The sequence below is a fragment of the Sesamum indicum genome, linkage group LG12, assembly GCF_000512975.1.
Source record: "Sesamum indicum cultivar Zhongzhi No. 13 linkage group LG12, S_indicum_v1.0, whole genome shotgun sequence".
In the NCBI taxonomy this organism is placed as follows: domain Eukaryota; kingdom Viridiplantae; phylum Streptophyta; class Magnoliopsida; order Lamiales; family Pedaliaceae; genus Sesamum; species Sesamum indicum.
In genome coordinates this window covers 3,793,384-3,805,410 of record NC_026156.1, presented here as the reverse complement: position 1 = coordinate 3,805,410, position 12,027 = coordinate 3,793,384, and the positions used below count along the sequence as shown (strand labels likewise).

Below are 12,027 nucleotides of genomic sequence, written 5' to 3'. Positions count from 1 at the left end.
CAACTGATCAATATCAGATGCCGACAATGTGCTCTGATCCTGGTTCTTGCAGTGCTACTTCTATGGCAAACATTTTGGAATTGATCTCAGAGCGCTTTATTCAACAGGGTAAAATGGTGTTGGACGAAGGAGAGACGGGACAGCATCAGCCCAATGCGTTCAATTCATTGGTGGACTTGATTGGAGAATCCTCCGACTGGGTGGAATATATCAAAGAGATGCAGGAGAATGGCCAGTCATCTCAAATCTTGAACTCAAACTCAATGTCTCAACTCTAAGTAACTTATGATGTAGGAAAATGTATTAGGTTAATTCTATTTGAGATGTGTAGTAATTTGAGATATAATTCGGGCCCATTTTAGGAATCTGAATAATTGATTTGGGGTCGGCCCATTGGGGCAAATAGGCAGTAAGGGGACAGGTGTCAAGACCCCAGGTGGGGGTGGAGGGGTTTGGCTAACAGATGAGAGGAGGGGAATAGGAGAAGTGGACAAAAGGGTACAGTGAATGGATAAGAATGGAGAGAGAGTTGGAAAGAGGGAAGAGGAAAGAGGATGATTGCTGGTAACATGGGCTTCTTAAAGCTGGGGAGACAAGAATTTAGGGGTGTCACTTCTGATAAAAGAAATCAGGCACACCTAATATGCCTAAATCCCTGATGCCTAATGCCTAATGCCTAATGCCCCATGCCCCCTTCTTCTTCTATATATTATTATGGGTTTGGATTTGGGTTTGGTAGTAGTGGTGAATGGTGATGTCAACTCCCCTCCTTTTTCTTGTATGTTTTCTTTGGGGTTTCTTCATCTTATCTTGTTCTTACCTACTTATTCTGCATTCAAATATGCATTATTTAAAATAATTTGGACATCTAATTGAATTTGACTCGGAATTCAAGCATATGCATTATGATGGATTGAATTTGTTAAGCGACTGAGAATTAATGTGATAGGTTTTATAACATGATGTCCCTCCCTCCTTAGCTCCTCAAAAGAAGATTTGGGATTAAGACATCATACCTACTTACTTGTGTTAAATTACTTCAATGTTCCTACCAGCTGAAAGAAGATGTACGCAAATTGATTAAAAAAACAAAAACACTAGGAAACTAATCATGCATGTGATATTGATTTGATAGAAACTGCACCTCATTTTGTTCCATTCCAGGTACTGTTGGTTTCAACAATTAATTGATTTGGATCAATTCACACGTAAATGATCTAAAATTGATCTTAATTATTATTATTATCCAATGTGCAGTATAATAAAAAAAAAACAAAGAAATGTTTGTTGGGGGAAAGAGAGTTATTTAATTAATGAGTTGAATTATGCATCATAATTGTAAAGTGTAAAAGCAAATCCCCACAGTCTGAAACAATAATATCAATACGCCAACCAATTTATAATTAACTGCTATAATTAGGAGGAATATATTAATTAACTATATAATTAGCTCAAAAACCTTTATTTTATAGAAAAACTTTCCTTAATGAATCAATTATTCATATATATATATATATATGTATAAGGTAGCAAATATTAATGGTGTAGAATATAGATATATATGTGTGTGTGTATGTGTTAGAATGGGATGATGAGTAGAAAGTATGATGTGGGATTTAATGAGATGAGGTGAGGAGTGGAGTATTGTATAGCGATAGATGTGGGGAAAAGAGCATATATGTTGGTGCAGTGGAGGCTGCTAGTTTTGTTATTTTATTAATATATTTTGATGTGGTAATAATGATATGGAATTAAGGGGGTTGTTGAAGGGCCCAGTTGTGGACTAAGTAAGTTGAAGCCTGCACTCTCACTCTCACTCTCACTGCTGTCCCAAATCCCTTCTCATTCTCATGCACTTGTTCTTCATAATGCACTTCCCATCACACCCACACCCACACCCACACCCACACCTTTTCTTGTTATTACATTTATGCCTTTTTCAACCAATAATTTTACTACCCAACTCCAACTCAAACTTCCAAACCTTAATATCCATTTATAAACATTATTTATTTTTTTTCTTTTGACATCAAACAAAATTCAAACTATATATACACGCACCACATTTGTTTTTTTCTGAGATATTGCTTAACCTGATGTAATCTCATTAACAAATTCAAAATTCACCCCAATTTTTAGTCGTCATGTATAATTGATCATTCAAAAATTAAAATAAAACCAAAGTATAATCGACCACCAATATGCACTAATTATGAATTAAATTAATTTTCACTAAATCAAATATTATACAGTGTAAATCATTTATTGCCAAATTCATAATACAATCCATATAAAGGGATGAACTCTATGTTTTTAATAAATTTTGAAAGAAAAGTAGTAATTTAACCACTAAATCATTGCGTTAATTGATAGTCACCATATATATACACAAATGGAATTTGGATTTAGTTTAATATTTGATGTCTGAATATTATATGAATGATGCAATAAATTATACTTTGATAAATCTCAAATTTGAAGACAATTAGTATGTAATATTCTATCATTGTCCTAATCAAAACAATAATAATAATTTCATGTGCTTTGGTTAGGATATATTTTGCATAAACCATATTCTTGTTGGCCATTAATAGACTTATGTCAGATGCATTATTCTTTTCTTGTTATGCCTGCTTTTACAATTCAAACAAATAGGGCGTCATTGCCAAAAAGTTTAAACATTTTGGGGCACATTGAGAATTCAAGAAATCCAGGGGTGTGATTGCAAATTAATTTTTTAATTCACGGGAGGGTTAATCTGAAATTTGATGCAGTATGAAGGACAAAACGGGAGAAAGGGGTAAGACTGACGGCAGCAACCCCGTTAAGAAAAAACACCGCCGCAGCTGCAGTTAAAAAACTTCACCGCTCTGCCTTACTGCTTATTAACAGAGGGGGATGAATCTAACATGCGCCGGGCGCACAATACGTGGCACCATCAACCACGGTGGAGGTTAGGTGCTTCGCCTCCATTGTCTGTTAACTTCAGCTAAGGTGGGACTGTCTAATAATTTAAAGCTTTACAAAAAAAAAAGGGAAAAAAGAAAAAGAAGAAGAAGAAGGATGTACGTATATTTAGCGTATGTGAATCGTATTGTATTGTATTAGTCATAAAGTATACGGTATTGTGGGTTTATTAAATGGAAAAATATTATTCCTTTTGGTGCTGTGCTCTTTTTGTGTAGCAGTAGTAACAGTAACAATTATTGTTTTCTTGTTATTATTATTATTATTATAATAAAATATGCAAGTGGGTTTGTCCAAGATTTTCTTTGGCTCTTCAGTTCTTTCAAGCATTCATCTGAGAGAGAGAGAAAGAGAGGTAAACCTCCACAGTTCTTTCCCTTTTCTCTTCTTTCTGCTTTTAGTTGTTTCATTTTGTTCTACAATCCAATCGCTGTTGCATACGTATTCATGTAGGTAAATTTGCATTTGTTTATAAACTAAAAGGGGCTCTGGATCTAAACATATTCTGGGATTCCATATTTCTTGGCGGATCTCTGTTTTTGGCTTTGGGGTTGAGCTGCTTACTTGTGTCTGAGTGGAAATGTTGTGGTGATTTTGCTTTTGCATTTTCAATTTTCATAATGATTTCTTTTATTACAATACTATCAATTTCAAGAAAAAGGGTGCGCAGATTACTGCTTAGTGGTAAAGTGAGCGTACAAGATTGAGGTTTTTTTTCTTCCTCCCTATTATTTTTTATCAATTTCAAGAACTGTTTTTCCATCACTTTCTCAAATTTTAATTTTTCAGCTAATATGTTGAACTGCTTGGTTATTTAGGCTACTTTTTGGTTTTTTGGGCTAAAAAGAAGTCTGTCAACCCTTCTTCCTCAAGATTTCCTTGCTGTATGATTATTTCCTAGATTTTTGGATTAGAAATTCAACTTTCTAATTACATCATGCGTATGTATACGCTCAATTGAATGGTTCCTGATTTTTAGGAGGCTATCAACCTTTTTATGTCCAAGATTTTCTCATCTGTGTAATTCTTCTCTCTTGTTTTACAAAAATTAAATTCAAGATTTTTTTCTAATCATTGATGGAGAATTCAAATGCATTTATATGAGACGTGTTCTGATTTCTATACTTGTTTATGTAAGAAGTTGCAGCTTATGTGGGGTTTGAGATTTTTCTGAGTCCTGGGTCAAGCCATCCTCCAAGACTCTAATGGATCCAGATCAATCTGAGGACTCGCCATCAAACTCAGCCAACTCTCACGGACCAACTCAACCTCAATCACCGTTCCCTGATGAAGTGTTGGAAAAAGTCCTTTCATTCATAGATTCACGCAAAGACCGGAGTTCAGTGTCCCTTGTGCGCAAAGATTGGTATAATGCTGAGAGATGGACGAGATCAAAGCTTTTTATAGGGAACTGCTATTCAGTGTCACCAGAAATCGTGGCCAGAAGATTTCCAAGAATTAAGAGTGTTACACTTAAAGGGAAGCCAAGATTTTCTGATTTCAATATGTTGCCACGGGATTGGGGTGCTAATGTGCATTCTTGGTTGGTCATGTTTGCCAAGGTTTACCCTTTTCTAGAAGAGCTGAGACTCAAGAGGATGACTGTAACTGATGAGAGCTTGGAGCTCTTGGCCAAGTCATTCCCACGCTTCAAGGCTTTAACTTTGTCGAGTTGTGATGGGTTCAGTGACAATGGCCTCAAAGCCATTGCCAGTCATTGCAGGTTACAGTCTATGATATTTTCAATTAAGTTAAATTTGTTCTTTCTCTAATTATTGCACTCTGTTCTCTTTTCTGTGAATCTTGAATTTGTGGCTCTGTTTGTTTGACAGTCTTCAGAAATGAAAATTCCTTCGTGTAATGGGGGTTTAGATTTCTTGAGTTCTAGGGTTCTTTTGGGACTTTGTAAAGAACTAAATCTCTCATTTTGCTTCTAATCTTTCTGTTGATCTGGCTTGTATGCACTCAACTGTGCGTTTGGGGATCGTGACATTTTAGGTTTCAGGAAAAAGTCAACTGTGATTTCTGTTAGTATTTCGAAATAGGATCTTTCTTTTCTAAGAACAGTAACTGTGAATTGGTTGTGTTCGATTCTGCTTGTATGTTTACTGAGATCATTAGTCTTTACTAAATTGGGTTGGGTTTAATATGTGTTCGGCGATATCATTTAATGGCTTTATCTCTGATAAAGCATGTGAATCTGGATTAGTGAATGGAGAAGATGTGTTGCAGTCATGTGCATGTATTTACAAATATCAGAAAGTTGTGTTTTTTCATGTGGCTGGGAAACGAGGAAACTTTGAGATGGGATTGTAGTGCATGTCATCTACCCTGTCATTTCCTGCTGTTTTAAGTGCTTCTAATTCATGTTTCTATCTTAATCTTCTTGCCGCTGCTTTCTTCATGTGATGTTTGTCCTGTTAAATTGCGCTTAATAGATAGCATGTTCATGATGTCACACTTGTCCACATATCACTGTCTTCATCATTGACGAGCCATTTAAATATGTAGTGACTAATGAACTCTTTGGTGATACCTTGTTGAATCCTTGAGATATTCTACATGAACGGAGATCGACATGGTAGTCATATATGAAAACTGAAGGCTTAAGTTTAGTGAAGATACCTGAATTGATTGAAGAGCTATTCCTTGCCCTTCTAACGGCAATGATATTAACACTACCTATATGGGATGTGTTATGAATACGGTTTCTCAACCTATATGAGCCTGCTTGCTTTCAGTATGCAGTCACCTCAGAAAATCAGAAAGAGGAAAGACTCAGAGAAATGGAATTTATTGGTGGGAGAATGAGGGATATTTTGCTCCGCTATATGAAACTCTTCTTTTAAAGAATTTCTGTTCTTGTCAACATCCGATTCAATATGATACTGCAGCTCACCAATGGGAAACACCTTTTTGTTCATTTGTTTGTTTCGGAAAAAGAGAAAAAAGGGGCAGTGGCTCCATGTAACTTTATTGCATTGGAAACCAACATTAGTCTGACTATCGTATGGACCTCCTAGTTCAAAAATATGTACTTTACTCAGTTTTCAATAATGGAAAAATCTCGTTCTTATCCTTTATATTGTTGAGTTTATGGTAAATGAATGTGCATGATAACCTGAAGATCTCATAATTTCCTAGTGAAGTCAAATTAGTAAACCTAATATGATAATAACAGATGGTAGTTGAACAAAAGAGCTAATATTGTGCCATATACTAGTATGACTTCTTTTTCCCCTTTTGGTGGAAGAATGAGGTATAGGATTTGAAGAGAAATAAAAGAATGAAGATTGGATATTGTTAAGAGCTGCTCATGCTTTATGGATTAATATAAGCAATCCTGGCTTCTTGAATTACCTACAGGTTTAGTTTCTATTCTCTTACATGTGCTTGCCCTCTATCCAGAAATGGAGACCTTACCAGAATACATTTAGTTAATTTTAGCTAATCTATAAGTGCGTATTTACTTCTAAAATACCTAATTCAGAAGTTATATTTTCTCACAAGAAAGAGACTGGTAAATGGATGTTGTTGAAGCTTCCTCATGCGGACTTCCCTTGCTCATACGTATCTTAGTATGAGATCGGTGGAAAAGCTACAACATAATTTTGGAAAAAAAACAAGAGAAGATAAACTTGGAGCCACTTGGCACTCTGTTGGCTGGCATATATTTCATTATTTCCATTCATCCCTTGTGTGCTGTTTGATATTTTTTAGGTTATTATTTCAATTTTTTTTACAAGGAGCTCATTTGATGTGTATGTTTGGCTTCTAGGAACTTGACTGAGCTCGACATACAGGACAGTGTAACAGATGATGTTGGTGGAGGTTGGTTAAGTTGCTTCCCGGAGAACTTTGCCTCACTGGAGGTACTAAACTTTTCCAGTCTCAACTGTGAGGTCAGTTTTGATGACCTCGAGAGACTCGTTGGTCGGTGCAAATCATTAAGGGTTCTGAAGGTCAATGATAGTATTACCTTGGACCAATTGCGACGGTTGCTCGTGCATGCTCCTCAATTAATGGAGCTTGGTACTGGCTCCTTCATGCAAGAACTTACGCCTCGCCAATACGAAGACATTGAGAGTGCATTTAGCAACTGTAGAAATCTCCAAGTTCTTTCAGGTTTATGGGAAGCAACTTCCCTTTATCTCCCTGTTCTCTATGGAGCTTGTGCCAGTCTGACTTTCTTGAACTTGAGCGATGTGGCCCTTCAAAGTAGTGAATTTGCTAAGCTTCTTGTTCACTGCCCTAATTTGCGACGCCTTTGGGTAAGAATTAATAGTTGAGATAGCTTGCACTTTGAGGAATTTGGTTCTCATAGACAAACAAGAATACACAACAAAAGCATTTAATGTTAGATGTTGTAAGGGAGTTAAAAAACCTTGTAATCATGGACATAGTGTGTCATAAATAATTTGAAATGTTTCTCTTGCCATCATCATGGTTTCTATTTAGATAAGAGTCATCTATAGATGGAAGAGGTCTGACTAGTGTTTGAAGTTGCTTCTGATTTTATCTCTCTACCTCGTCTTTCCCATCACTGATGGTGTCTGTAAATGATATCTAAACTAGTTCTTTTGATATAGGTCATTGATACTGTTGAAGACAAGGGGCTCGAGGCTCTTGGATCCAGCTGTCCGTTGCTCGAAGAACTCCGAGTCTTCCCTTCTGATCCTTACGACCGGCATCATCGTGATGGGGTGACTGAGTTGGGCTTCTTGGCCGTGTCTCGTGGATGTCGCAAACTCCGCTATGTCCTCTACTTTTGTCGGAGGATGACCAATGCTGCTGTCGTTACTATAGTTCAGAACTGCCCTGATTTTACCCACTTTCGTCTTTGCATAATGACCCCAGGGCAGCCAGATTACCTGACAAACGAACCTATGGATGAAGCCTTCGCTGCTGTGGTTAAAACTTGCACTAAGCTTAAGAGGCTTTCAGTTTCAGGCCTTCTAACTGATCTGACATTTGAGTATATTGGGAAGTATGCCAAAAATCTTGAGACACTTTCCGTGGCTTTTGCTGGCAGCAGTGATTGGGGGATGCAATGTGTTCTCGAAGGTTGTCCTAAGTTGAGGAAGCTTGAAATACGAGATTGCCCATTCGGAAATGCGGCTCTGTTGTCTGGACGAGAGAAATATGAAATGATGAGGTCGTTATGGATGTCATCATGTAATGTAACAATGAAGGGATGCAGGCTGCTTGCAAGAGAGATGCCAAGACTGAATGTTGAAGTTATCAAAGATGAGGGAAATGATGACGGTCAAGCGGACAGAGTTTATGTCTACCGTTCAGTAGCCGGGCCAAGACGTGATGCCCCACCATTTGTTCTTACTCTTTGACAGTGAGGGAAAAGGAATAGTTGGTCAGTGCTTTCTTCCATCTTGAAATTCTCACAGTTAAAGAAATTTTAAGATCAATCCTTCTCTAACCAAAAGGAAGGATCAGAGCTAAACTGTTTTTGCAGTCCCCTTCTATTATACCAGGCTGTTCTTGATCATAATAGATTCATTGATGTGCTTGCAGGAAAGTCGACCTATATGCTTGGCGTTAGTGTGGGATCAAGTAATCAAATGTAAATTGGTTCCAAAAAGCAACAGTTGAGGGGATCAGCTTCGACATTGGATCATCGGAAGAAGTATAATAAATGGGGTGAGTACTTAATGCCCATGTATTTGCAGTCAAAGTCTAACTGGGGCATGAAGCTATACCAAGGCTCAACTTTTAAATCTTAGCTCATTTTCTTTATTGATTCGTCTGAACGAGTAGAAAAGAAAGGTGTAAGCTATCGAGAGTGCATTTGTTACAATAGAAGATCTATCTCCCCAGTTGATTTTTCGTATCTTTCCTATTGTATTGTTAGTGGCTTAAAATCTGTAGAAACTGTATCAAAAAACGATTAACAGTGTTGAGGTGGCTGAAAAATGAATTGGTGAGTTTCAGCTTATCTGCAAACTCCTGACTGGGGAAGATCATATCGGCAACACAGAGGGTTTGGATTCAGGCTGAAACTTGAAAACCGTCGTTGTGCTGGTAGAGGATGCATCTAGCTTAACTATCATCCATGAAACCTCCATCAGATGTTGACTAATCTGAGATTCAGGATAATAGAAAATGTTGTTTAGGGTAAACGTTACTATGTTGTTTGTCCTCGATCATCATCGTCATGAATCAAGATTTGTCCTGTGAATGGTACGCTACATTCGTGAATGAATTTTTCTGAGGTAAGCATATATAATTTCTTCTTCCTGAATCTGCCTCCATGAAAGCGATGTATATAGTCTGGTTGATCTTCAAGAAATTTATAGGATCCAACAGCTTATGAACCTTCTGATTTTGGTGAAGCTGTGATGATTCACATGTTTTCTGCAGCAATAACAGTAAGAATTAATTCACACAAGGGATCTTGTGTTTCTTCCTCTTCTTCTTTATCTTTTTTTGGTTAATGGTGTGGGCCTAACGACAATCCACGTATCACATACATTTGGGTTGATTGTGTTTAGGCCCACAGCCCCTTAAGCTGCGTCGAGTGCTCCGTTTGTTTTAAATAATTTGTACCGCTGCCTAATTTATATGCTGGACCATCCGATCAATGTATTACCCATGAGAGCAATCAGCACAAGATCAACTGCAAAGAAAGTATATGCTCTTGTTTGTATTTAACATTTGACAAGCAACAAACCAGAACACACCACACCTCTACACTTCCTTCCATGAAAACCAAATCTTGTCCCTTTGTTTGTTTGTTTGTTTGTAGGAATAACTTTTCTTCCAAGAATAACACATAAATTTTCACTTTGAAATTGATATTTGTGCTACGAAATATACTGCAAACAAATTCTGAATTTGGAGTGTCTAAAAACTTTGATGATGGAAATGAAATTCATCTCTTTTCTTGTAGTAGGAAAGCAGATGCGAAAAGGAAGAAAGGGGATCACATGGTGGGCCGAACGCGAAGGTGTCAAAGCCCAACGGATCATTGAAAACGACCCCTCTTTCTCTTTTATCCTTTTCCTCTAAGGAACGAATGTGTGGTCCATTTCACAGCCCATAAACATGCTCTAATTACCTTAGTTCATATATACTCATTTATTACCAATTTCAACGGATAACTTACAAAAATAAGCAGTCAATCACAAAGTGAAGTGATTGTTCTGGAAGGGGACAAACACCAAGTCTTTTAGTTTTGTTTATAAAAGACAGTGCCTTTTTTATACTATTATAACCAATTGAATTGAATAATTATCATTTTGATGGGATGGGCACAGTGACTAATTGATTTTGCTTCTAAGAAGGCATTGGGGCCACCAATTTTTCATCTGAAAAGATGGGAAGCCAATGGTCCCATAATCATTCAATGCATCTTTTCATTGATCCAAGACTTTGATCACAGTTTTCCTCGATGGGCCACCATACCCCGCACACAGCAATAAGTGAGGGGTAATGCTCCCAAATTCACAACTCATTTTAAGAAATATGCTTCTGAAATTTAGATTTTATGGTGAATTTTAATTTGCTTGAGTTTGATCTGTTCTAACCAAATTACATGTTAAATATAATATATTTATTATATAACTTGTGTACAACTTTTAAGGATGATCATATACTCTATGATTTGTTCAATTTGACTTAATTCAATTGGAATAAGATTTTTTTTTTATTTTCACACGCTAATTTAACAAAAGAGAACGTGAAGACCTCATGGAGCTCCCAATTCCCAATGCACAAGTTAGAAACTTGAAACTGATATTTTCAAGACAACATTTAGCAGAAGAGAAACGTTGCCAACATTGCATGACAAAGAGAGAACGCAAGACAAAAGAGACGAGCAAGGACAGAAGGAGGCTGATCATCATCTATCATTTTCCTTGCTTTTTATGTGAAGGAAATGCTTTCGAAACATTGATGGCCAACCCCTCACATGCATGCCCCTCTCCAGTTCGTTGCATTCCCATGTGCAAATGGGCAAGAAGATCCAATTCCCAGCCTTTTCTGATTACACAGTTTGTTTTATATCAAGACAGTCCAGTTGATCACCAGTAAAATGATTAACTGATGGAGAAGAAGAGTTTTATTAGATTCTATGTACGGTTAAACATAATCTGCAACCCTTTTGGATATCAAATGTCTAACAATCAACTCAAAAGAAACGTATGTATAAATTTACAGAAAGGAGAGTTCTTTGAGAAGAAGGGAGGATAACATTCAAGACTGCCAGAACCCACCCAAGATGCTGCGCAATCTATTAGAAGACAACTTTTTAACTATCTTTTTTGCATCTGAAACTTCGGCTTCTGCAAGCTTTTCAATGTTCTTTAAGTAGCCTGAGTTGGCTATTTTCTTTCTTGCACTATTGCTCCTTGTCAATGACATCAATATAGAAAGCAGGAGCCTTTTGTTACCTGTGTTGACCTCCATTGGGTCGAGCATTTGCAGAAGCAGGCCAACATTTTGATCATTTTGCACGAATCTCTTCCGGTTCCTTGGCACTATTATCATGCTAGACAATGTTTCAGCTGCCACTTCCCGGATTTCCAATGAGTTTGAATCGAGAAATTTAACGAGGACTGGCATAAACCCCGCTTCCCCCATTACCTTCTTACCTTCCTCTGATGTTTCACTTAACCAAAATGCTGCCTTTAACGCCAATTCTTGGACCGGGACCTCCCCATAACGAAGGAAGTAAAGTATGTGATCCATAAATCCGTAGTTTATCAACAGAGTCAGAGATTTCTCGGATGAACAGCATATGTTCACAATTCCTCTGAAAGCCACCTTTCTTGTCTTTGTTGAAAATGATGATCTGGGATCCAATGCACGCACAATTGCACGAATACCTCCTCCTTGAATGATCATATCCCTAATTGATTCATCCCCATAAGCCATAGCTTGCAATAAATCAACTGAACATATTTTTATCACTTCATTTTTAGACCTCAGAAGATTAACAAACTCAAGAATTGCGCCTTCCTCAACCACAAACCTCCTAATCTCTTCCACTCCAACAAGATTTTTCAACACCCCACAAGCCAAACCAACCAATTCACCATCATGTTC

General features: G+C 37.3%; 3 protein-coding genes across 6 annotated transcripts in view; 2 read left to right on the top strand and 1 right to left on the bottom strand.

The window, feature by feature from the left end:
- The window catches only part of LOC105175478 (heat stress transcription factor A-6a-like), a 1,494-nt gene extending 1,216 nt beyond the window's left edge, over nt 1–278 (top strand). Inside the window, exon 3 of the mRNA XM_020698421.1 lies at nt 91–278. Within this exon, the coding sequence (XP_020554080.1) occupies nt 91–278 (188 nt within the window). The remainder of the gene's footprint in view (nt 1–90) is intronic.
- LOC105175456 (protein TRANSPORT INHIBITOR RESPONSE 1-like) lies at nt 3,178–9,203 on the top strand. 4 transcript variants are annotated; one of them, XR_002288144.1, is made up of 6 exons: nt 3,183–3,322; nt 4,106–4,690; nt 6,746–7,238; nt 7,557–8,335; nt 8,497–8,622; nt 8,914–9,203. XR_002288144.1 is itself a non-coding variant. In XM_011097895.2 (5 exons), the coding sequence occupies exons 2-4, from the start codon at nt 4,173–4,175 to the stop codon at nt 8,310–8,312; spliced, it is 1,767 nt and encodes a 588-aa protein (XP_011096197.1). In that variant the 5' UTR covers nt 3,178–3,322; nt 4,109–4,172; the 3' UTR covers nt 8,313–8,335; nt 8,497–9,203. The 4 variants fall into 4 exon arrangements, 3 of the variants coding, with proteins under 3 accessions (XP_011096197.1, XP_011096200.1, XP_011096196.1); XM_011097895.2 differs by having other exon boundaries at nt 3,178–3,322; nt 4,109–4,690; nt 8,497–9,203; XM_011097898.2 differs by having other exon boundaries at nt 3,181–3,322; nt 4,115–4,690; nt 8,497–9,203.
- Nucleotides 11,000–12,027, bottom strand: part of LOC105175455 (vacuolar protein 8-like) — a gene marked incomplete in the record, with an annotated part of 2,181 nt that continues 1,153 nt past the window's right edge. The window contains 1 exon segment of the mRNA XM_011097893.2: nt 11,000–12,027. Within this exon segment, the coding sequence (XP_011096195.1) occupies nt 11,176–12,027 (852 nt within the window).